The sequence below is a fragment of the Thamnophis sirtalis genome, unplaced genomic scaffold, assembly GCF_051295495.1.
Source record: "Thamnophis sirtalis isolate CommonGarterSnake01/CBP01778 unplaced genomic scaffold, rThaSir2_p1.2 scaffold_2, whole genome shotgun sequence".
Classification (NCBI taxonomy): domain Eukaryota; kingdom Metazoa; phylum Chordata; class Lepidosauria; order Squamata; family Natricidae; genus Thamnophis; species Thamnophis sirtalis.
Window position 1 is genome coordinate 171,421,603 of NW_028261382.1, and position 25,708 is coordinate 171,447,310.

Sequence of the window (25,708 nt, forward strand, 5' to 3'; positions counted from 1 at the left end):
TTGTTTTCTTGCAGATCTTTAATTACCCAAACTAGGTAACATCACCAGTGCTAGTGATGCGCACCAAGGACCCACAAGGACCATTGTTTGGGATTCAATGCATGCCACTTCCCGAGAGGCCTTAACTAGTCAGGAGGATCGTGGATCCCAAACACAGGTGGCAAAACTCATAGCAGCACTCTGTCTACTTCCTCAGGATCAACTGGTTGAAACTCTTCACAGACAACAGAACAAAGGTGCATTTCTAGACTTCGTAAGACCTCCCTATTAGACCGGCTCATTAACTAGGTCTAAGCTGTTAGTAATTTTTGGAGCACGTCTGATAACGCAGATGAGTTTGTCACAAGGAGCAAAGGATGAAGGGAGAACTAATTCAATGGACATTGAATACCCAATACCATAACTTGTACATAGTAATAAAAAATTTAAGACTTAGCATCACACAACAAGGGGAAACAAGAAGCCAAGCACAAAATTCAGATTCAATGCATTGCCTATTTCCATAGAAAGAGCATCCTCTTGTAGAAATCGATTTTCTGTCTCAGTTTCTTGGAATCATCACTTCCTAAAGATTCCAAAATATTAAACTGAGGCTGCTGGAGAGATGGAAGACTCTATTGTTTTCAGCATCAGCCTCTGGACTTCTGTTGAATCCTATACTTTGTTTTTAAAGGACCAATCCTTTTCTATATCTAGCAGGAGGAGGGGCAAGGTAATACCTCACTGTATGTGACAAAGAGCTAAAAATAGGACAAGCTGAATATATTAATAGATAGTAGAAATACACCGAAGGGAAGAGTAGAGGGATAGAAGAAAGAAGGGTAGAGAGGGTGGGAGAGAGGATGGGAGGGAGGGTGAGAAGGAAGGGAGGGAGTGTACTGGGAGAGAGGAGTGGTAGAGGGGGAGGAGAAGTAGGGTAGAGGGGAATGTTGGAGGGAAGAAGGAAAGTTGGAGGGGGGCGAAAGAAAGGGTGTATGGAGGGTCGAAGTGGTACATTGGGTTTGTATTTTGGGGGGTATTGTTAACAAGAGGAATGGCTGTGTTTATTGTTTAATGTTATATGGCCCCGGTTATGCACAGTATATATGTGACTGTACGAAATGAAAATGGAAAAATAAAAACATATTTACTGGGAAAAAAATAAAAAATTGAAAACAAATTAAAAAAAAGAAAATGTATGTGACAAAGAGCTATGTGTCACTATTGGGATGAGTTAAATGTGCAGACTAGTAAACTATATTTGCAACAATTCCTCTTCAAATTTTTTTTTTCTAAAACAAAAACATTCTAAATCCTGATTAAGGACTTAGGACAAGGATTATGACCTTGGCATGTATCTTAGCATAAATTTTATGAAAAAAAGGAGTAACATCATGCATGATCATACACAATTTAGAGATTTAATACACCATATCAATTCAAGGAAAATATTGTGGGGAAATTTTAAAAAGCCAAACCCTTCTCAAAAACCCATGATGTCAGCGTTCCAAATATCATGCAGAATTAAATCAGAGTCCAAGGCAGATCTATCCTTAAGGTTCCAATTTAATAAGACAGACATGTTGGCATCATGCTATGAATCCCAATACTGGAAATGACATCACAATTCCATCCAGTTAAAAGTTCATGATCTTGTCCCCACACCCACAATCCATCACATGGTCCAATCTTCTTCCACGCTGGCATCCACACCCAGCTGCTTTCGATCAGGTATGAAAGTACGGAGACAAAAGATGACCTTGAGCTTCTAGTAAAGAATGAAAACAATAACACATTCCACAATCCTACTCCTTCTATTCCCCCCTCCCATCAACTGTACTAAAGAAACAGCATAATGAAATAAGAGAAAGTGTGGCAGACCAAAATTCTAAAAGGGATATAATTGCAGGCCTGACACATGGTTTCTAGAATTCATATAAAAAAGAAGATACTGTATATACTCAAGTATAAGCCTAGTTTTTCAGCCCACTTTTTGAGCTGAAAAAAGCCGCCTCGGCTTATACTCGAGTCAGTGAAAAATTTGCCCGAAATGGAGGAGAAAAAGGGGCGGGGCCATGCCGCTGGGTGACACTCGTGAATGGCCCAGCGCCCCTGAGTTTCCCCTCCCTCTGTGTCAGTTTGCCGCGCAGCGTGCACCGCACCATCCCCCCTCCTCACGTTCTAATGTAATGCAGGGCTATCTTACGATTCCCCTTCCTCCCCCTCCTGCCGCTGTGCAACGATGTCCCACCTCCTCCTTGTTATGGCAAGCAGCCACATAGCGATGTCCCACCTCCTCTGGTACAGTGATCCAATGATAGGAATCACTGTGCCGTGTGTCATAGGAGGCGGGGCATCATCATCACAGCGGGACATCAGCATCATGAGGTGAGTGAAGTATTTCATTGAATACACCGGTATTGTGTGATAATAATTTGTTATGCAGAGCAAATTTTTACAATGGCTACTGTATATTTAATGGGCACAGGCAGGCTGTATATGTTATTCAATGGGCAATGGCATTATTGGTATCTATTTTTATTTTTGAAATTTATCGGTAGCTGCTGCATTTCCCACCCTAGGCTTATACTCGAGTCAATAACTTTTCCAGTTTTTTGTTGTAAAATTAGGTGCCTCGGCTTATATTCGGGTCGGCCTATACTCGAGTATATACGGTAATAGATTTTTCCTATTTGAATAAGGGCAAAAAAGCCCCAGCTGAATATCTGATATAATTAGAAGCTTAATAACCTACATAAAGCCACCTTGTGTTGGGTACACAAAGCATGGAAGAACATTCTGCAATCAATCAGCAAAAGTTTACATTTTGCCACATTTAACAAAGAAACAAATCTCTTATCAGAATGTGTATTTAAGTTCCTTGTCCAGTTTGGATAATATTAAAGAGCCAAGGTGGCGCAGTGGTTAAATGCAGCACTGCAGGCTACTGCTAGATCAGCAGTTCAGCGGTTCAAATCCCACCGGCTCAGGGTTGACTCAGCCTTCCATCCTTCCGAGGTGGGTAAAATGAGGACCCAGATTGTTGGGGGCAATATGCTGACTCTCTGTAAGAGAGGCTTAGAGAGGCCTGAAAGCCCTATGAAGCGGTATATAAGTCTACTGCTATTGCTATTGCTATATTAAAACTAAATAAACAGGGAATTTGTTTCATTGTACACATCCAATAAAATGGGAGAGCAAAGCCAAAACAATTTTTGAAAACAATTACTAGGCCAATTGTAGTAATAATTTCTTGGAACGAAAAGACATAAAGCAAGATTACTATCTGATTGGGTGATTAGCTCACTTACATTTATAAAACGGGACGATAGTTTTTGGGATGTAACACAGCTCAGTTTGTATGACAGGTCATTCAGTTTGTAGAATTCTCTTTTCGCAACAGAAACTTCTCTTTAGCTGCTGCAATGTTTCTGTTGGCAGCATCAGAATTTCCATTTGAAATGCTTCTGTCTCTTTCTCTTGTTGATGCCAGAGAGTTGAGTCAGATGAGAAGAACATAAGGCAATAACTGTAAACTGCTACAAATAATTATACGAGGCAATTAAAGCCAATGTGTAATGTTCATACAGCTTTCAGCCTTACCCTGAGCATCTTGTAGTTGGCCAAACCCACCCAAATACTTACATTACACATGATAGCAATATAATAATAAACACAACATCTAAGAGGCTAAATGTCTATGGAGATTCCCAGTCAACCAGGTCATGGTTGTCCCAAAGGTGGTTTTTCAAATGGCAGCTGGTCTTCCTTTGTTTTTCTTTGAAGAAGTTTTGCTTCTCATCCAAGAATAGCAATAGCAATAGCAGTTAGACTTATATACCGCTTCATAGGGCTTTCAGCCCTCTCTAAGCGGTTTACAGAGTCAGCATATCGCCCCCCACAGTCTGGGTCCTCATTTCACCCACCTCGGAAGGATGGAAGGCTGAGTCAACCTTGAGCCGGTGAGATTAGAACCGCTGAACTGCAGATAACAGTCAGCTGAAGTGGCCTGCAGTACTGCACCCTAACCACTGCGCCACCTCGGCTCTGAAGAAGTTTCTTCAGTTCTTGGAAATGGTGTAGAATGGAAGGATTTATATTCCTTGCAGTCATCTGGTTGATAGCACTCTTTCTGAGAGTTGTTGAGGCCACTTGGAGGTTTAACTATGCAGTCCAGCAGTTCCAAGAAGGTTCCACACCCATTTGCATTATTCTGGTGACCCTGAAGACACAGATAAATTTGTATTTGTATTTGTATTTTATTAAATTTATATGCCGCCCTTTTCCCTGGGGGGACTCAGGGCGGCTTACAACTTAAAAAGGGAAGGGGGAAAAACAAACTTTGGACATATAGAACAATACAATTTTAAGAACACAACGTTCATACCATTCGGGCGGGTTACAATCTTAGTCCCAGGCCTGACGGGATAGCCAGGTTTTAAGTGCTATGCGGAAGGTCTGGAGGGTGGTGAGGGTACGAATCTCCACGGGGAGATCGTTCCATAGGGTCGGAGCTGCTACCAAGAAGGCTCTCCTCCGCGTGGTCGCCAGTCGGCACTGGCCAGCAGATGGAACTCGGAGGAGGCCTAATCGGTGAGATCTGATAGGTCGCGTGGAGGTAATCGGCAGTAGGCGGTCTCTCAAGTACCCAGATCCACTACCATGGAGGGCTTTATGGGTGGCAAGTAGCACCTTGAAGCGTATCCGGAGATAAAACCTTTAAGTGGCCTCAATGTCTTTCAGAAATAGTGCTATCAACCAGATGAGTATAAGGAATATAAATCCTTCCATTCTCCAGCTGAAGAAGTTTCTTGGAGGAGAAATGAAACATCTTCAAGGAAAGTCCAGTTGACTTTTGAAAAAGCACCTTTGGGACATCTAAGGGGTTGTCACAAAGAATTGAAGGGCCAAGGTTACCCTATTCCCCAAAGCAGCTTAAGACAGGACAAGAAATAACAGATGGATCTTTATCAAGGACAGCTCACAACTTGCCTGCAGAAGATGCTCCATCACTAGAGGTTTTTAAGAAGAAATTGGACAGCCATTTGTTAGGAATGATACAGGGTCTCCTACTTGATCAGGAGGTTGGCCTGGAAGACTTCCAAGGTGCCTTCCAACTCTGTTATTCTGTATTTCACCATGAGAATCAGTCATATTCTTGTTTTCTAGAAATGAAAGCTGAAGAGATAGAAGGTGAAGAGACTTTGGATTCTACATGCCCCGCCAGCAGCATTAAGACCTCTGATCTTTGTGATGAAGTTGAAGACGAAGACATTCTCCCTTACATCGAGCAGTTTGAGAAAGAGGTTCACCATGAAGTTATCCTCCTGGGCAACTTTCCATGCAAAGAGGTCGGAGTGGAGTATCAACAGCCTGACTCATGATTCGCATCATAACTAGTTTTACTTTCTACACATCTGCCACATAGCCCAAGTGATGTCACAGTCTCTTCCACTTGACATTTTAACAATTGGGCTCCACAATCCCCCTGCAATAGCAATAGCAATAGCAGTTAGACTTATATACCGCTTCATAGGGCTTTCAGCCCTCTCTAAGCGGTTTACAGAGTCAGCATATCGCCCCCAACAACAATCCGGGTCCTCATTTTACCCACCTCGGAAGGATGGAAGGCTGAGCCAACCCTGAGCCAGTGAGATTAGAACCGCTGAACTGCAGATAACAGTCAGCTGAAGTGGCCTGCAGTACTGCACCCTAACCACTGCGCCACCTGCCTGCAGTGCCTGGTAGCCTTTGAGCACGACTCTAAAACCTTTCAAAAAGTTTCCACCAAAGTGTAATCTTTTAAGGGATGGAAAGAGGAAATTATGAAATACATGGGGATTGTTTATATTAATGTTATTATTTTAATCTAATATCTGTATCAGAGGTGGGTTCCTACCAGTTCGCACCGGTTCGGTAGAACCGGTTCGTCAAATCTACCGAACTGGTTAGAAGAGGTTCCACCAGTGGACCCGGAAAGCAGGCCACACCTACAGAAGAGCTTCCAAAATTTTTTGAAACCCACCACTGATCTATATCTATATAGAGCCGAGGTGTCACAGTGGTTAAATACAGCACTGCAGGCTACTTCAGCTGACTGCAGTTCTGCAGTTCGGCTGTTCAAATCTCACCGGCTCAGGGTTGACTCAGCCTTCCATCCTTCCGAGGTGGGTAAAATGAGGACCCGGATTGTTGTTGGGGGCAATATGCTGACTCTGTAAACCGCTTAGAGAGGGCTGAAAGCCCTATGAAGCGGTATATAAGTCTAACTGCTATTGCTATTGTAATCCTATCTACTTCTTTGTCATGGTGCTTCCTGAACCTTGGAAATAGCTCATAATTATTCAATTGTTGAAACTGAAATTGCCCAAAGAGACATGAAAATAAAGGCAGGTACTGGAAATCATGAGTATAAAGAAGACAATCCCAAACGCCAGAGAGGAAAATTTTTATTAATTCAGAGTGACATGTTTCAAATGAACCCCCCTTTCAGATATAATATAAAAAAATAAAAGATACAAAAACATTGAGACAACAAATAGGTCAAACACTTCACTTTCTTTCCAATTATAGTCAATTAAATGGTGGTACTAACCATTGTACCAAAAGCATTATAAAAACATTCGACTGTGTTGCTTGATTAATCTCCATAATTCTAAAGTAGACATAGAGCCTGGAAAAACAATTCTACTAAAGATAAAAGTGAATGCTTTTGTAATTAGTCGCTATTGCTTAAAATATTGTTGTGTGTTCTTTATTACACCATAGATAATGGAAGTAGGCATAGAATTTACTCTTGTGACTCATTTTTTAATTTCTATGAAACTAAAAATGACTTTTGGCCTCTCAACATTTGCACACTTTTGGATTGATAGCAAACCATTTATCAAGCGATTAGTTATAAGATCCTTACCTAAAAATAATGGGATCATGTTCTCAGAAACAATGTGTTCTTTTATGTGGAGGATTATCTTGATTTGACTAAAAACTCTGCCTTAATATTTCAACAATTTTTTTTTACTTAAATACTATGGTTAAAGCGTAAGAAAGGGTTTTTTTTAAAATTCTGGATTTTTTTAATCACATATAATTGATTAGCAGTCAAGCATAAGAATATAAGACTATATAGTGAATTTTCATATCATATAAGAGGACCATTTTTGGCTCTTTTCATCCACTAGATCAGATTCCTTATGATTATTGCATTTATTATTGATATTCACTTAAAACATTTTTCCTTAGTTCTCTGAATAGATAAAGATAACTTTTACAAGGATTCTCTTCATGAATAAGCATGACAATAGTTCTCAAAATGCTGTTGCCCCAAAATTCATGTGGACAGGACTAACACTTCCATTAATTGTGAAACATTTAGGTAACCACAGAAAACAAAGAATTGAGCCCAATTAGTCAGAAACTGTACTAAATGGTTCCACCACAAAACCGCGCTCGACTAAACCGCGCCCGACTAAACCGCGTCGCTGACATCATCAACAGGGCGACAACAGCGCAGAGACAGAAGCATGCTGTAAACCCTAAACCTAAAATTAACCCCTAAACCTAAAATTAACCCCTAAACCTAAACCTAACCCCCCTAAACCTAATCCTAAACCTAACCCTAAACCTAACCCTTAACCTAACCCTAACCCTAACCCTAACCCTAACCCTAAACCTAATCCTAACCCTTAACCTAACCCTAACCCTAACCCTAACCCTAACCCTAACCCTAACCCTAACCCTAACCCTAACCCTAACCCTAACCCTAACCCTAACCCTAACCCTAACCCTAACCCTAACCCTAACCCTAACCCTAACCCTAACCCTAACCCTAACCCTAACCCTTAACCTAACCCTAAACCTAATCCTAACCCTTAATCTAACCCTAACCCTAACCCTAAACCTAAACCTAACCCTAACCCTTAACCTAACCCTAACCCTAACCCTAACCCTAACCCTAACCCTTAACCTAACCCTAAACCTAACCCTAAAGCTAACCCTTACCTTAAGTTGAATCGGCTTGCTTTCAAAGCGCTATTTAAAGTGCCCTTCTTTCTCCGCGCTGGCTGTTGTCGCCCTGTTGATGACGTCAGCGACGCGGTTTAATCGGGCGCGGTTTTGACGGGTCACGGTACTAAATTAAGTAGTATATATAAGAACAGTGGATCTCATCAGTGGGTTTTCCAAAGGAGATGTGGTTTCAAAACATTGAATCAATTGGAATTCAACTCTAGGGGGAAACTGCAATTTGTACTGCAGAATTATCAGCTTTTATTATTATTGGAAAACTAATGCATGCCCACTAAGAAGAAAGCTCCATTGAATTCACTGGGAATTAGTGTTGAGTAATTGCACAGTTTAAATATGATATCTTCTATAGATTATTTACAGCACAGTCCCATTAGGAGATGATTGCAGCGTAAATGAGAGCAGAATATGAATATTTCTGGTTCTGTTGGGTAATTTAATAAAGATATCATCTTCCCTATAATTATATAATTGTAAACATGAAAAGAAGTATTTAAATGAATAGAAAGTTGGATCTTCAGTTTACAGACTATTAAAAATGGTTGGTGTGTACTTTTGACATCTTTGTGTGATATCTGTTATTAAATGTTACGTTTCTACTTTCTTAGGCCCGGATCCATTGCAATAGATATTCAAATGTTTCTACATCTGTAACTACTGAATGTTTTTTTTCCTGAACTGGCAAGGGAACATTTGAATCCACATGCTATAGAACATATAGAATTTAATTAGTTCTTAATAGTCACAATTATCTCTTCAATCATTTAATTGGGTTTTTACCTTTTTATGGTACTCTAATTGATTTGCCAGTTACCTTCAGGTAGGAACTTAAAGGTATTTCATTACTTACATGATACCTTCAGGGCATCTACCCATTCGTCCCCATTTATTAGACTGTCAGCTCTTTCCACAGTGAGGCATATCGCCCCGCCCTTTACAAATATAAAATATATTTGAAGGTGAATATTACAATAATAAGGTTATGCTAAAATACACATTGACTTGATATTGGCCTTAAAAAGCATTATGGATACTGTTAGTGCACGCATTTTCTTTTCTTGACTAATCAAGTGTTGCCTCTTGTTGAAGTCTTTACAATATATTCAGATGACCAGGTAGTTAACTGGATTTATTCTACATTTCATATTACAGTGGATTTGGAGAATATATCGTATAGCTAATCTTCGACTTGATTATGTCACCATGATCATTATTCTGACATGACTGAACTTTGGTATAGATGCTGTTAACTAGTCAAAATCGCCTATATAATACTTTCTTTATTAAATGTAAATATAAGTATTACATGTATATTATAATATGTATATCATATAATACTTTCTGCACTTCTGTTAGAACATTGTGTCACTGGATGAACATCGTGTCGCCAGTTCATCTGAGTGGATTCATTTAAGATGAAACAATATTGTCACCAAATGTTTAAATAATGGTTACAATTAATGTTCTTCTCAGAATTGAAACATATGAAACTTTCTTTTATATAGGATTTAAAACATGAAGATATTTTCCAAGATGGAAAGTTCAGTAGAAAACTTTCTAAAGCATTTCAAAGGTATGGATATTTGGGCATAGTTCCGATATAATAATCCTACATATAAATTAAGGAAAGTAAACATTACATGGAAATTAGAGTTGAGCTCAATACATTACAGGTCATTGAAAGAGCATGAGCAGTTCTCATAGGGTAATTTTTATCTTTTTAAAAATAGGTTGTTTTGTTTTGTCTATATATCAGTTCGAAGACAGCGCGAAAAAAAATTGATAGCAATTACTTTGTTTTTGCCAGGAAATGCTGATTTTGAATCAGAGCCACCTGAGAGGATTACCGTTAACTATTTCGACAAAACAAAGATAGTGACTGAAACAAATATGTGAAAATTATACAATTGGAACAAGCTATTTTATATTTATAATTTTAAAATATGAATCACTACATTGATTTGTTTAAAACCTTTACTTCTATCTGTTGCCTATATAATATAGCAAGTGGCCCTGGAAATACACAACAAGCACCAGCTGTTTTCTGTTCCTAGAACAGGTACTGAAAAAGACGTATAAATCTTTTGATCTATCTTCCCTGCAGACCCTTTTTTTTAAAAAACTGACCTAAAGCTTGAAAAGACATTCCATCAAAGATTAACAATTCTATTTTATCCACGCCTAATTAAAAAAATAATACTATTGCCTGAGCACAAACCCAAATAAAAATACATCCCTCCAGCCAAATATATTATTATGATTGTTATATTTATACCACACCTTTGCTCCATGAGATCAGAGAGATTGAATTTGGGGGAGGAATTATTTCACTGACATGTTTCTCCTTGAATTACCAACTCATTATTTCCACTAATTTTATTGAATTGCTCTCTCTCTCAGCCAGACAGTTCACTATCCTCCAACTTCTAGCTATGTGAACCAAAAAGAAAAATGTTGCATCCCTAAAAGAGATCAAATGGGGTAATGAAAACTGTTTACCTTCATAATTGTGTAATAGCTGCTAATAAAGGCAATAGATACAGTAGTTTAAAAGTAATAAAATCCACAACAAAGTGTATTTAATTTTAAATTGAATTGCAAGCAAATGGGTGTCCTAATGAACCCCTGTGTCAATGCAGCTCTAACCAAATTAAGTGAAATAATTTCCATCATGAGCAAACTAAATAAGTACAAAGTTTCAAACCCACCATTCTTCCTGGGAAAAGAGGTTTTCATGGATGATTCAACCGCAGGAATTAGATAAGAAAGTTCACAATAGAAGTTGCCTCTGTTCTAGTTTTAGGGCAATTATATTAAGCTTTGTTTAACCTTCAGGTCAAGGAAGAAAAGGATGCTACAGAATGCTGGGTTGTCAATTTTGGTCAGTGTTTCCCACTTCAGATAGCCATCTTACCTTAACATTGGAGGCACGCTCCACTTTTACTTTAGTACACTTTTAATTTTCGTTTACGTAATCAGATCACTTTCAGAGTCTTTTTCTGCCAGCTGATAATTTTGGGATTCAGTTTAGTTGATCCAGGGAAAATCCTGGATCTATCTAAGCACTATACTAGTAAGTGAGATCTAAGTACTACACTAGTCTTACCATGGTTTCTGGATAATATCTAATATTAATATTAATTTCACATGGTAGAGGCATAGCAAAGTTTTTATGATTTGGTAAGTGTATTATTGTAAGAATGGTCTTATATCTGATGCGGTGGTGGGTTTCAAAAATTGTTCGAACCTACTTTGTGGGTGTGGCCTCCTTTGTGGGAATGGCTTGCTGCCCATGTGACCGGATAGGAGTGGGTTGCCACCCATGTGACCGGATGGGAGTGGCTTGCCACCCATGTGACCGGATGGGAGTGGCTTGCCGCCCATGTGACCGGATATGAAGATGCCGACCACACTTGTCAGAACCAACTTAAATTACCTCACACACAGCACTGGCATGCATAAGAATATGATGTAAACTTGTTTTTTAAAAGGCATCTTTGGTTTGCGTTAAAACAACTTCAACACACGCAATGTCCTGATTGCACCACAAATGCAGTAGTCATCCTTACCTTTCACAGAGGCACTGAGTTTTATAAATAGGAGCATGATAGTGTAGAATAATCATACCCAAGGATCAGGGGTGGGTTTCAAAAAGTTTTGGAACCTCTTCTGTAGGTGTGGCCTGCTTTCCGGGTCCACTGGTGGAACCTCTTCTAACCGGTTCGGTAGATTTGACGAACCCGTTCTACCGAATAGGTGCGAACTGGTAGGAACCCACCTCTGATCTGATGATAATGTATCCATGACATGGAGAAAGTTATCCATGCTAATTTCATCACATCTAATCCTCACAAGAAGGGAGCAGTATAAAACGGAAGTCCTGCTTAAGCACTCATTAACCATGTGATTGCAAGGACATGATGGGGACTATATTTTTTAACTCAGCTAGCTGTGGTATAACTCTTATTGGCTCTAGCTCCTCTGCCATATAATTGTGCTGAAGCACCTCCAGCAGGCAGCCTTTTGTATGGCTATAAACTTTCCAGGTAATTTAAACTTCAGTTCTAAATGGAATATTGAACTTACAGGAAAAATAGTACAATGTATAGTGAATCACATAAGCACAGGCAAGATGCTCATTGGGTTTATGGAGAGGAGGTTTATTTATTATACTTTTATCCCACCATTATTTTTTATCAACTCAAAGCAACATAAATATCTAATTGTTTGTCAAGTACCAAGGAAAACAGGAGATTCAGGCTGTTCAAATGAGTTTAAATATTTATTGCAAGCTTAAGTGCTCTACAAGAATCTGATCAACTAACAGTCAAGGGAAATGAGCAGGAGATAAGAAAGACATTCAAAGTAGGCTGGACTTGTGTGGTTGCCCAGGGATTCATGATTTATGATTTGATCCCCTCCCTCAGAGATGTAGGTCATCTTCTACTTTGTCTTGGCTAGTATTTTTGATCAGGCCCAGCTTAAGAACAACATAGAAAAACCAAACAAAGTTAACTCCTTTGTTTGCTTATACCACATAGACAGAATCTTGCCAAACTAAACCTATATTACTCAAATTCTAATGCATATACCCTGGGAGATTCAAAGGAGTGGCTATCCTAAATCTCTGTCTCTAATCTATCTCCGGCTATGATGTCGATTGTCTTCCTTCCCCATCTTCGAATGTGCTCTATCCTTTCTTGGAAACTGCCTCTTCCCTGTAGATCATCACTACCTTCCCCTTTGTAGACACAATTCATCGTATGTTACCATAACGTTGGAGATGGGTTGGGCTAAAAAAAAGTGATGGACCCAAAGTCACCGAGCTGATATCTATGCTCTTAATACTGCAAGAACACAAGGTCTCCTGGTCTTTAATCCATGACAACACTAAAGTGGATCTCAGTAGGTTCTATTGGCATAGGAAAGGGCCTTGAAGAAAGGCAGTGATCAGATCAGCTTGACTTAAATCCATTACAAGAAATCATTGGAGAAAACATCTCAGGCCTTCCCTACCCCAGTCTTGTCAATGTGGGATTATTATTATTATTTTGTTCCAATGGAAGAAAAGGAGAAAGAAAAGGAATGATAGAAAGGGGTGCTTTCCAGTCTTCCTTTTAAAGACAAGTTTGAACAACCATTTGTCTGAAATGGTGGAGGGCCATGATGGTGAACCTATGTCACGCATGCCAGAGGTGGCACGCAGAGTCCTCTGTCAGCGTTCCAAATATCATGCAGAATTAAATCAGAGACCAAGGCAAAACTATCCTTAAAGTTCCAATTTAATAAGACAGACATGTTGGCACATTGCTATGGAATCCCAATACTGGAAATGACATCAGAATTCCACCCAGTTAAAAGTTCATGATCTTGTCTCCACACCCACAATCCATCATGTGGTCCAATCCTCTTCTTCCATGCTAGCATCCACACCCAGCTTCTTCCGGTCAGGTGTACTGGTGCGGAGACAAAGGATGACCTTGGCTTCTAGTAAAGAATGAAAACAATACATTCCACAATCTCATTCCTGACTATTCCCCCCTCCCATGAACTATACTAATGAAACAGCATAATGAAATAAGAGAAAATGTGGCAGGCCAAAATTCTAAAAGGAATATAATTGCAGGCCTGACACCCTCTCTGTGGGCACATGAGCCATTACCCCAGCTCAGCTTTCCCACACATGTGCACGCGACTCCCGCCAGCCTGCTGGTTTTTTTGGTCTCTGTCGCAAATGCGGGGGGGGGTGTATGTGGGAGACATGCACACATATGTGTGTGGGGGACATGTGAGAGTGTCACACACACATTTGTGGAGGTGGGGTGCACATGGGGGGTCATGCACACATGCGTGGGGGCGGGGTGCACAGGGGGTTGTGCACGCATTGCATTAAGGGTGTTCGCACTCATGTGCTTTTGGTATGTGGCGACAAAAAGGTAAGACATCAGTGGCATAGGGTTTCCTCCCTGAGCAGGAAGTTGGACTAGAAGACCTCCAAGGTTCCTTCCAACTCTGTTATTTTGTTATAACTATGCATGTGAAAGGCCCAGCTGCTAATGGCATATGTTATTGGTACACAAAGGTAAATTTAATATCTGGGAAAGTGGAAGGCTATATCATATGTCTCCTATAAATTTATTTATTTATTTTAGCAATTTATAATACTGCCCAATTATATAATAACTCTGGGCAACATAAGCGTAAAAATAAACAATTAAAGCAAACGGCAACCATTCCTGTCCCAGTCCAGAAGAAAAACAACGATTAAAGGATTTAAATTAAACCAATCTCATTGTTTCTGTGGTTGTTGTTCTTTTTAGAACCTTTATATAACAATTACAGACTTCGTTTGCATTCATTTAAATGTTTAGGAATTACCAGAAGAAAAGCATTCCACCCCAAAACAATTTCAAAAATAAAACTCCAATTGGAAATACTACAAATAATTGTCTTGATATAATTGCTCTGCTTAAACATACCTTATTGCTAATTGAAACCTAGATTTCCAAATTAAATTTCTAACATGAATTTTTTTTTTAAAAAGCTGTTCCTTCATATAATGTTTATATCAATTAGCGCTGTTCATTCATTGGGTAAAAACTAGTGAGAAAGAGCTACCATTTTTTTTTCCTTTTTGCAAAAGACAAAATAGACAAAATGTTGATCCTTCCTATATTTCAAATCCCAGAAACTTTAGAGATTCACTGTCGTAAATGAAGGAAAAATGTTACCACTCTATATCCAGAATCAAAATCCTAGAATGCTGGAAGAGAGTGTGAGATTTTGGTTCCACCACAAAACCACGTTCGACTAAAGCGCGCTCGACGAAACCGCGTAGCTGACGTCATCACAGCGCGACGAAAAAAGCACGCTGTAAATGCTAAAGCTAAAATTAACCCCTAAACCTAAACCTAACCCCCCTAAACCTAATCCTAAACCTAACCCTAAACCTAACCCTTAGCCTAACCCTAAACCTAACTCTAAACCTAACCCTTAACCTAACGCTAAACCTAATCCTAACCCTTAACCTAACCCTAACCCTAACCCTAACCCTAACCCTAACCCTTACCCTTAACCTAACCCTAAACCTAACCCTAAACCTAACCCTTACCTTAACTTGAATCGGCTTGCTTTCAAAGCGCTATTTAAAGCGCCTTTTTTTCTCCGCGGTCACTGTTGTCGCCCTGCTGATGACATCAGCGATGCGGTTTAATCGGGCGCGCTTTAGTGGAGCGCGGTTTTGTCGTGCCACAGAGATTTTGCCCAAGCTCTGCTATTGGGATACAATAGACCTTCTATCCTAAAGATGCTTTTTCAAGAGGCAACTGAACTTTCTTGTTTTTCTTTGAAGACACTTCTCTTCTCATCCAAGAAGCTTGCAATAAACAATCTACTTTTGCTAACCTGGACTTTAATATGAACTCCAGTGTTGGCTTGATTATAGCTTACTATTTTTGCCACATCAATTTAGACCTAGATAGGCAACACTGTTATATTTAAAGGAGAATATTTGTAGCACATGAGGTGCACTTAGTGCTCCCTGAATATGGTTGTTTCTGGTTTGCAGTGATGATGTTACCTGCTAACGAAACATTTGCAGAAAACCACCAAGAATAGTGTCAGGGATCTCTCAACTGTTATATATTATTCTTTTGTGACTTTAGTTGACTACATTCTCTGTGGCATATTTAAGAAGCACAAATATGTAGTATGCATGCATGTTTGTTTGTATGTATTGATTTGATGGTCACTACCAAGAGTCACTTGCTTGAGAGAGGCAGCTTTAGATATTGAATGAATAAATAAAGAAAGAAATGCGGGAAGTTTCAAGTGTCATGGCTGTCTTTAATTTATGCATGTTATTTAAGGTTCCACCACAAAACCGCGGACGACAAAATCGCGGTCGACGAAAGCGCGCATTTGACGTCATCACAGCGTGACGAAAACATCGCGCTGTGATCGAAAAATGTAAAAATAAAGCGAAAACCTTACCCTAACCCCCCCAAACCTAACCCTAAACCTACCCTAACCTTAACCCTTAACCTAACCCTAAATCTAACCCTAAACCTAACCGTTAACGTAACGCTAAACCTAACGCTAACCCTTAACCTAACGCTAAACGTAACCCTAACACTCTAAACCTAACCCTAACCCTTAACCTAACCCTAACCCTAAACCTAACCCTTACCTTTATGTGAATCGGCTTGCTTTAATTTAATTTTTATTTCAATTTTAAATTTTTTTCGTCGCGCTGTGATGACGTCAAATGCGCGCTTTCGACGATCGCGCTTTTGTGGACCGCGGTTTTGACGGGTCACGGTTATTTAAAATGTTCCCTTTACATTCCCTTTGTCACCAAAGGAAGCCGGGAAGTCAGGTGTTGGAAACGGTCTCAAATGCCTGGAAAATGAGGGCTGCAGCCAAACTTCGTAACCTTCCAGGAGTGAGTCATAATTCAAATGGAACAGCTGTTCCTTGCTGGAAGGTAAACAGCTTCAGTCTCTCCCTCCTTCCCTCCTTCCCTCCTTCCCTCCCTCCCTCCTTCCCTCTCTCTCCTTCTATATGTGTTTTCAAAGGAAAATTGCAAATGATCAGATATATGGATTTCTTTGTAGAAAATACCCTTTCTATTTAGATTTAAAAATATGCAAGGAGTTTAGCAGGTTTTTAACACGTACATTTTTTGCAAATGCAAAGATGTGCTTTATAACAAAACGCTTAGAAGTACCTCTGGCCCACGGATCATGTTGGGAAGGCAGAGTTTTTCAAGCACATTGGCCAAGCGAAGGGAGATTGTAGGTAGAAGAAAGGCACTATTTAAACCAGACAAGCTTGAGATACGATGCATTCCCGTATCTCCTTTTCCTACTCAGCTGACACTAGCTTTGAGGGAATGTTGTAAATGCAAGAGAGATTGTGGTATAATTCCTCAGACTGGCGTTTTTTGCCCCCCAGTCACTATTCGATTATCTTCCAAATTGCTGTGTTTCAGAGAGATAAAGATTTTTTTATGGCTTGCTGACTTGAAACAACTAGAAGAGCCAGCAGAAGAGGAAGCTAACTGGCCATGCATAGTAATTCCATTGGTGAATGCAAAAATCTTTGTTTGTGTGACATTTCCAAAATTACTGCAGAAGATGAATCCGAAATATAAAATGTCACATTTGGCATGCAAAACTATCACAATATATTTCAGTATAAAATTCATAGAGGCGTTTAATTTAGAATGTGTTTAATAACTCAGTCTGACTGCATCAGTAATCCTGCCTTGAGGTTTGAGAAGCATTGTCTGATTTATTCATTCACATGATATTAATTGTGTGTGTGTGTGTGTGTGTGTGTGTGTGTGTCTAAAATATTAAGGTTAATTCTTCACTGTTAATTAAGAATTTTCTAATTTAACTTAAATAATTGCCATTGAGATTAGTTTGTTAAGTATAGATTGTGTTGACAAAAAGAAAAGATGCTTAATTCCTTCAAGTGATTTTTTTAAAAAAACATTGCTGAATATTACTTCACATGCTCTCTATCTATATGGAAATATACTGTTTCTCCTATTATAAATTGAAGCCAGGAGTTTTTAAAAAGAGATTATTGGTCACTATATTCCTTAAGGCATGCTGGGATTAAAAGCTTTTGTATTCTGTGGACCCTGTCATAACAATACATCCCAAGAGAAATACATATTTCCGTTGCATGTAGTCTCATAATATTATCATACATCTTTTTTTTTTTAAAAAAATATTTTATCAATTTCATATATACATTCACAATTATATGATCTCATAACTGTTATTAGTAATATGTATTTATAACAATTTTTTCCCTACAGTTGACAATATACTTGAAGATTGGTCCTACTTCTTCTTCCCTCCCTCCCTCTTTCCTTCCCTCGTTTCTTCTCTCCTACTCTCCTTCCCTCCTTCCTTCCCTCCCTCCTTCCCCCTTCCCTCCTTCTCTCCTTCCCTCCTTCCTTCCCTCCTTCCTTCCTTCCTTCCCTCCTTTCTTCTCTCCTTCTCTCCTTCCTTTCCCCCTTCCTTTCCTCCCTCCTTCCCCCTTCCTTCTCTCCTACATTCCCTCCTTCCTTCCCTCCTTTCTTCTCTCCTTCTCTCCTTCCTTCCCTCCTTCCTTCCCTCCTTCCTTCTCTCCTTCTCTACTTCCTTCCCTCCTTCCTTCCCTCCTTGCTTCCCTCCCTCCTTCCCTCCCTCCTTCCTCCCCCCCCTTTCTTCTATCATACATCTTTATATTATATGACTAAGGTAACATTACTCATATGGTTAAATATCTTTGATATATCAAATAAAACATTTCAGATCTTGAAGAGGTTGTAGGACGGTGTGACAGTGAGCATGTTGCCATTCTAAAATATGCTAACACACGCTTTTTTCATGTGTTATCAGATTTCATGTTAAACAATTGCGATCACGTATTTATTTTGAAATTAATGTATAAAGAAATACTTTTTGCACCATGATATTAATAAGGCAAAAGCTTACTAAACACCTTACAATATTAGAATCTTAATCTCTCTAGAAACACGGGCAAAAAAGATGTTGAGACTCTAGAAAGAGTGCAGAGAAGAGCAACAAAAATGATTAGGGGACTGGAGGCTAAAACATATGAAGAATGGTTACAGGAACTGTGTCAGTGGTTGGTTTCAAAAATTTTTGGAACCTCTTCTGTAGGTGTGGCCTGCTTTCCGGGTCCACTGGTGGAACCTCTTCTAACCGGTTCGGTAGATTTGACGAACCGTTTCTACCGAATAGGTGCAAACTGGTAGGAACCCATCTCTGAACTGGGTATGTCTAGTTTGATAAAAAGAAGGACTAGGGGTGACATGATAGCAGTGTTCTGATATCTCAGAGGTTGGACAAAGAAGAGGAAGTCAAGGGCAGGAGAAGAAGGAGAAGAAGCAATGCGTGGAAACTAATCAAGGAGAGAAGCAACTTAGAACTGAGGAGAAATTTCTTGACAGTTAGAACAATTAATCAGTGGGACAACTTGCCTTTAGAAATTGTGAATGCTCCAACACCGGAAGTCTTTAAGAAGATGTTGGATATCCATTTGTCTGAAGTGGTGTAGGGGGTTGGACTAGAAGGAACTTCAAGGTCCCTTCCAACTCTGTTATTCTATTCTAATTTAAGGTGTCTGTGGAAAAAAATCAAGAGGTTAAGCCTTTCCTTCTTGATTTCAGTACAAGTTAGGCAATGTTGGTGGCAGTGATCAGTGATGGCAGGAGGGACAAAGGTGATACAATGGGACAATGAATTTGCTGTTTGAAAATAATTAGACCTGTAGTTCAGCATAAAGGATATGTGGTTTTTTTTTGGGGGGGGGGACTTGTTCAGGAGGTTAGTGTAACCAATCCATTCTCTTCATGGGAAACAGACTCCAGGTACTCCTCGACTTACAACTACAACTGAGTTCAAAAGTTCTGTGCCCAAGTGAGTTTTGCCCCATTTTATGACCTTTCTTGCCACAGTTATTCATCGAATCACCTTAGTTGTTAAGTGAGTAACCTGGTTGTTAAATGAATCTGGCTTCTCTGTTGACTGTTGGCTTGTCAAAAGGCTGCAAAAGGTCATCACATGCCATTGAAACCGTCATAAATATATGAACCAGTTGCCAAGCATACGATCATATGACCAATGGGGGGAATGCTGCAACAGTAGTTATGAAAAACGGTTATGAATCAATTTTTTCAGTACAGTTGTAACTTCGAATGGTTAAATCAATTTTTTCAGTACAGTTGTAACTTCGAATGGTTACTAAATGAATGGATTTAAGTTAAGGACTACTTTAAAGTCCTTCTTGGTGTTGCCAAACAGAAGTGATATCTTTTTTTTAAAGGGGCAAGATGTGGGCAATGGCCTTCAAGGTACCCCTCCTAGGGGATGTAGTCAGAAGCATATTTCAATATTTGAAAGAACTGAATGCATCAATGTGTTTCATTCAACTAGGAAAAAAACATATATATATTGAAATACATTGTCAAGAGTTATTTCAGAATTTCAGGTTTTTCTGTGTATTCCAGATAACCAGACCATTGAGTTTGAATGAGGGAGGAAGGAAGAGAGGGTGGGAGGGAGAGGAAGAGGGAAGGAGGGAGGGAGAGAGAGTGAGAGAGAGAGAGGAGAAATATTATATTGACATACCGTGTTTTCCCCAAAATAAGACAGGATCTTATTTTCTTTTGACCCCCAAAATAAGCACTTGGCCTTATTTTCGAGGAGGTCTTATTATTTTTCAGATGCAGGAGGTGGCAAGCGTGGTCACCTCATGGCTGCTGCTGTGTTGCAATATTTTCGGGGAGGGCTTATTTTTGGCGGAGGGCTTATTTTAGTGCATGCGCTCAAAAGCCCGATTGGGCTTATTATGCGGGGAGATCTTATTTTCAGGGAAACAGAGTAGAATATACTGAAAAGAAAATGGGATGAGGAGTACTTTCAAAATAACCTTTTCTCCCAGACTGATCTCAGATTGTTTTAAAAAGTAGTGATAATGATTGTTGCTCTTTCTCCCACTGTTCTCCTTTAGGTTAACCGCACTAAAAAATCTCAGTTGACTGATATCCATCTAAAATGCTTACGGGGCATCAAAGATAAAGTTCCCCAAGGTAGTTACAGTCTCAAGGTTTCCATCTGTAAACAACTTGATGGAAAATTTCTTTCTTCTTCCAAAGTGGATGAACAACATTTGGCTGGAAAGTCACTGCCTGTGAGACATAATGGGAACTTCTATGACGTGGAGATCTCTTTCGGACAAAGCATATACACAGTGAGTGAAGTTTCTTTAATATGTTTTCTGGTTTGAAAAAATAGTATTCTGTGTTGAGCTACATTGCTTTCTACAGCTGAGTGCCTTCCACACTCAGGGAAGTGATGGGCCAGTTCAGGGGTGGGTTTCAGGCAGTTCGTGGCGGTCCCCGCGAACCGGTTGGTTGTCGAACCCGGAAGTAAGTAACTTCCGGGAACGCCGAAGGGTCCACCCACCCGCCTGCCCGCGTTTCTTACCCGGTTTTGACGAGTTCTGCGCTTCCACGCATGCGCAGGACGCATACAGCGCCTGCGCTATCCTCCAGGAGCAGCTGGAGCATCGCACAGACGCTAGTATGCTAGTATGGACGCCGCCGGCCCCGTTCCAACTGAACCGGTTGGAACGGGGCGAGAAACCCACCCCTGGGCCAGTTCCTCTTTTTCCAAGTTGGCTGGATATTCTAAGAACTGAACACCATAGCTGAATCATTTTTTTTCTGGGAAATATTTAACACATTCTTGTGCTTATAATTTATTTAACATTTTTGGGCTAAATCTAGGCACAGGCAGAATTTTCTATCTTGTCTTTATAACATAGAAATTATTTCAGTCACTTTTGGGCACATATATAGCATTATATAGCAAATAAGCAAGTAATATGTTTATTACAGTATTCCAAAATTACCGGATATATTAAACCCTAGATTATGCAGCGTTGTCAGAGACATTTAGATTTTTGCTTGCTTCTTAAAAAATCTATGCAGCTTGTCATCTATGTAACATGATTTGGATAAAGGAGATTTAGAATAATAATAAATGAGTAAGTAACTGTAGATAAATAGTATATGGAAGTATAGATCTTTTTCTGTTTTAAGCTTCGTGGATCTCTACTTGTGAAAAAGAGCAAAGTTTTTTGAGCAAAATGCCAAATAGATAAACACTTGGAAAAAGAGAAGTTGCTGATGGTGTCATTATTGAATTGTTTTATTCAGAGAGGTGGGGGGCAACAATCTCAAGAGTTTTTCATTTAGCTTATAAGCAGAAACTTTACTACTTTACTACTCCACAGAGTATTTGTGAGTATGTATGCGTATGAGTGTGTATAGATATAATATAGTTTCAAGTAAGTAAAATGGCTCTTATTCTCAAATTCTTCTTATTCCTATTAGTCATAGTCTGCTACAGTGCTTAGGCTATATGGATATTTATTTCACTAATGCCATGCAAACTGGGTTACATATTGAAGATCGTAGCTATCTGCCATTACGTCAATAAAAATTGAAAAGGTTGAATATATTGACAAATATATTCTTCCTAAAATTAAACACAATGATGCTGCATTAAAAAAATAAAAAATTCCCCAATAAAAATACAGAACAATAATATTATTCAACATCAGCATCAATATATATGCAATTAATGTGACTAATGAAAGGGATGCGGTCAGTAGTGGGATTCAAATAATTTAACAACCGGTTCTCTGCCCTAATGATTTCTTCCAACAGCCAGTTCACCAAACTGCTCAGAAACTCAACAATTGGTTCTCCCGAAGTGATGCAAACTGGCTGAATCCCACCACTGGATGCGGTGGCACAGTAGCTAAGATGCTGAGTTTGTTGATCAGAAAGGTTGGTAGTTCAGTGGTTCGAATCCCTAGCGCCACATAACGGAGTGAGCTCCCGTTACTTGTCCCAGCTTCTGCCAACCTAGCAGTTCGAGAGCATGTAAAAATGCAAGTAGAAAAATAGGAACCACCTTTGGTGGGAAGGGAACAGCATTCCATGTGCCTTCAGTATTTAGTCATGCCGGCCACATGACCATGGAGACGTCTTCAGACAGCGCTGGATCTTCGGCTTTGAAACGGAGATGAGCACTGCCCCCTAGAGTCAGGAACGACTAGCACATATGTGCGAGGGGAACCTTTACCTTTACTTCCATGTGACAAATAGGAATACTACAAGCAACCTAAATTCTTATATTTAATATTTAAATAAAACTGCCTAGTTGAAAATAATATCTAGTGTGGTCCTCTCATTCATTAAAAACGCACTCAGAAATTTGGCCATTCAGAATATATAGACACTGATTGGAAGAGATTCATATAGATGTTCAAGTCTAGAGATACTATTACACTTTGTGTCATCCTGGCGAAGCAGGAAGTTTGCTAGATTTCGCCGGGCGCTACTTGGCTTTACTTAAGGGAAATTCAGGAAGCATAAAACAGCACCTTTTCAAACATGACATTTAATCCATGCATGTAAATCAAACTGTGGGAATAATGTATTATTCATTATTAAAAGGGCACCATATTTTTATTATATCAAAAATGACACCCAAATGCTGTGAAAAATTTAGTGGCTTCTCTTGAAGTTTCAAGACACTTATCATCCAGTCATTGAGTTGATGCTGGCCCCAATTTTAAATTATAGCTATCAAAATAATAAGCACAACATTTTTTTGGCCTAGAAAGGAATTGGAGAGGAGCGTGAACAATTTTACTGTAAAATATAAATTTATTTTTAATGTAAGGCTTTCCTAAATCCATATCATGCCGTTTCTTGGTAATATTCTGAACGAGATTGGTATGAGAAATATCTCATAATATCATTGTCCTTAATAGTCACACCCTCAATTTTCCCCCTGAAGTCCTTCCTGAAAGCTACGTATATCAAAAACTATTTAACATCACCTAAGGTATCAATTCTAAAATATGATGACACCATCATTTCCTAAGCCTCTGTTTTTCTGAGTCAGCATCTGACTAGGATATTTTTAACAGCAACAAATAAAGTATTAATAGGTAGGCTAACGGGGGGAAAAAAACTTTTTTGTTATGGTTGGTTACAAAGTCAGCCAGATGTTTAGATGGGTTTGATATTTTTGTCCTCCTGTCCTTCCCAAAGACTTAGGATAGGCAGGTGTCATTGTTTAATAATATTAATGGCATCGTCATAAGATGTAAACTGTTTAAGTAAAGCTACTTTTTGCAGTGGTGATAGAAATAATAAAGTAGATTGATAATGATAATGTCTGTTGAATTGGTTCGCCAATTGTTTTAGGTTTGCACCCAAAAGCTCCTGCTCTTCTTCTTCTTCTTCTTCTTCTTCTTCTTCTTCTTCTTCTTCTTCTTCTTCTTCTTCTTCTTCTTCTTCTTCTTCTTCTTCTTCTTCTTCTCCTCCTCCTCCTCCTTCTCCTTCTCCTCCTCCTCCTCCTCCTCCTCCTCCTCCTCCTCTTCTTTCTTCTTCTTCTTCTTCTTCTTCTTCTTCTTCTCCTCTTCCTCCTCCTCCTCCTCCTCTTCCTCCTCCTCCTTCTTCTTCTCCTCCTCCTCCTCCTTCTCCTTCTCCTTCTCCTCCTCCTCCTCCTTTCCTCTCCTCCTTCTCCTCCTTTTCTCCTCCTCCTCCTCTTCTTTCTTCTTCTTCTTCTTCTTCTTCTTCTTCTTCTTCTTCTTCTTCTTCTTCTTCTCCTCCTCCTCCTCCTCCTCCTCCTCCTCCTCCTCCTCCTCCACCTCTTCCTCCTCCTCCTCCTCCTCCTCCTCTTCTTCTTCCTCCTCCTCCTCCTCTTCCTCCTCCTCCTCCTCCTTCTTCTTCCTCCTCCTCCTTCTTCTTCTTCCTCCTCCTCCTCCTCCTCCCCTCCCTCCTCTTCCCCTTCTCCTTTTTGTATTTTTTTTCTATTTTTCTCCAAATCTTTCTCTTCTACTCTGCTATCTACAGATGCTACCCTGCACACTATCCAGACTTTTTTTTTTTGCCTTACTTATTATTACTATTATGCTGGCGCAGTGGTTAAATGCAGCACTGCAGGCTACTGCTAGATCAGCAGTTCAGCGGTTCAAATCTCACCGGCTCAGGGTTGACTCAGCCTTCCATCCTTCCGAGGTGGGTAAAATGAGGACCCAGATTGTTGTTGGGGGCGATATGCTGACTCTGTAAACCGCTTAGAGAGGGCTGAAAGCCCTATGAAGCGGTATATAAGTCTAACTGCTATTGCTACACTTTAGCACACTTCATAGGTAGGGAATTCCTCAGTGCATACTAAGCCCAGCATTCGAAATGCTATAGATGCACCTGCTAGTAAACAAATGCACTTTTCAAGATAAGAAACATTTAAGCCTGCTCCACCCACCTGACAATCCCCCCACCCCTTTGGAAAAAAAATAAAGGTTAAGTAGATGGGATTCTTAAACTAGAATCACCTAAAGCAGTGACAGTTTACAAATAAAATGTGATTGCTGCATAAAAAACTAAATGGCTGGAATCATCTGTGTCTGAACCAGGAAGCAGCCGCCGACTTCTGTATAGTGAAGTGATGAATTGCAAAAGAGCTGTTAAGAAAGAATTAGGTTGTATTAGCCTGAAGCTGCTTAGGTAATTCTTCAGATTATCACAAGCATCTCTGATTTCTCATTGGGAAGCAGCGAGTAGAAAATATACCTTGGGAGACAAGAGCTACAACTTTATCACAGCTTGCCTCCAAATATATTGTGCATAACTGGTTATATATCCAATGATGTAATTCATGTGGCAAAATGACATCTGGCTCCAGAGTGGAATCTGCTTCCTTTTTCTTTCTATTCTATATCGTAAAGTTGGAGGATCCCTGAGAATAGATATGACTGGGGCTGCAGAGACAGCAAAGGGAAGCCCCATTGTGCAATCAGAAGTAGCAATAGCAATCTGATCCTGTTCAGGGGAAGAGATGCAAACTGGAAAGCAGCCCCCCTCCTCCACCCAATAGGAGGAGAAGGAGCCCGAAACTGCAACCAGTGCCTCTCCCATGCAGCAGGCAGGCTGCCCAGGGCAGACAAACCCCTCCCTCCCTCCAAACTAGAGGTGAGAAAGACAGACAGCCATATCAGGCACAAGCATACAGAGGCTGACAGGAGGTTGGAGGAGTAGGGCTGAATGACCCCGCCCCAATTCAGGGGAAAGTTTGACGGGGACTCAGACCAG

At 39.8% G+C, this 25,708-nt stretch overlaps 1 protein-coding gene across 1 annotated transcript in view; it reads left to right on the forward strand.

The window, feature by feature from the left end:
• The window catches only part of LOC148049272 (uncharacterized), a 199,200-nt gene that overhangs the window by 51,126 nt on the left and 122,366 nt on the right, over nt 1-25,708 (forward strand). The window contains exons 4-7 of the mRNA XM_087703590.1: nt 5,149-5,330; nt 9,510-9,577; nt 16,366-16,489; nt 20,542-20,781. Of these exons, the coding sequence (XP_087559716.1) occupies nt 5,149-5,330; nt 9,510-9,577; nt 16,366-16,489; nt 20,542-20,781 (614 nt within the window). The remainder of the gene's footprint in view (nt 1-5,148; nt 5,331-9,509; nt 9,578-16,365; nt 16,490-20,541; nt 20,782-25,708) is intronic.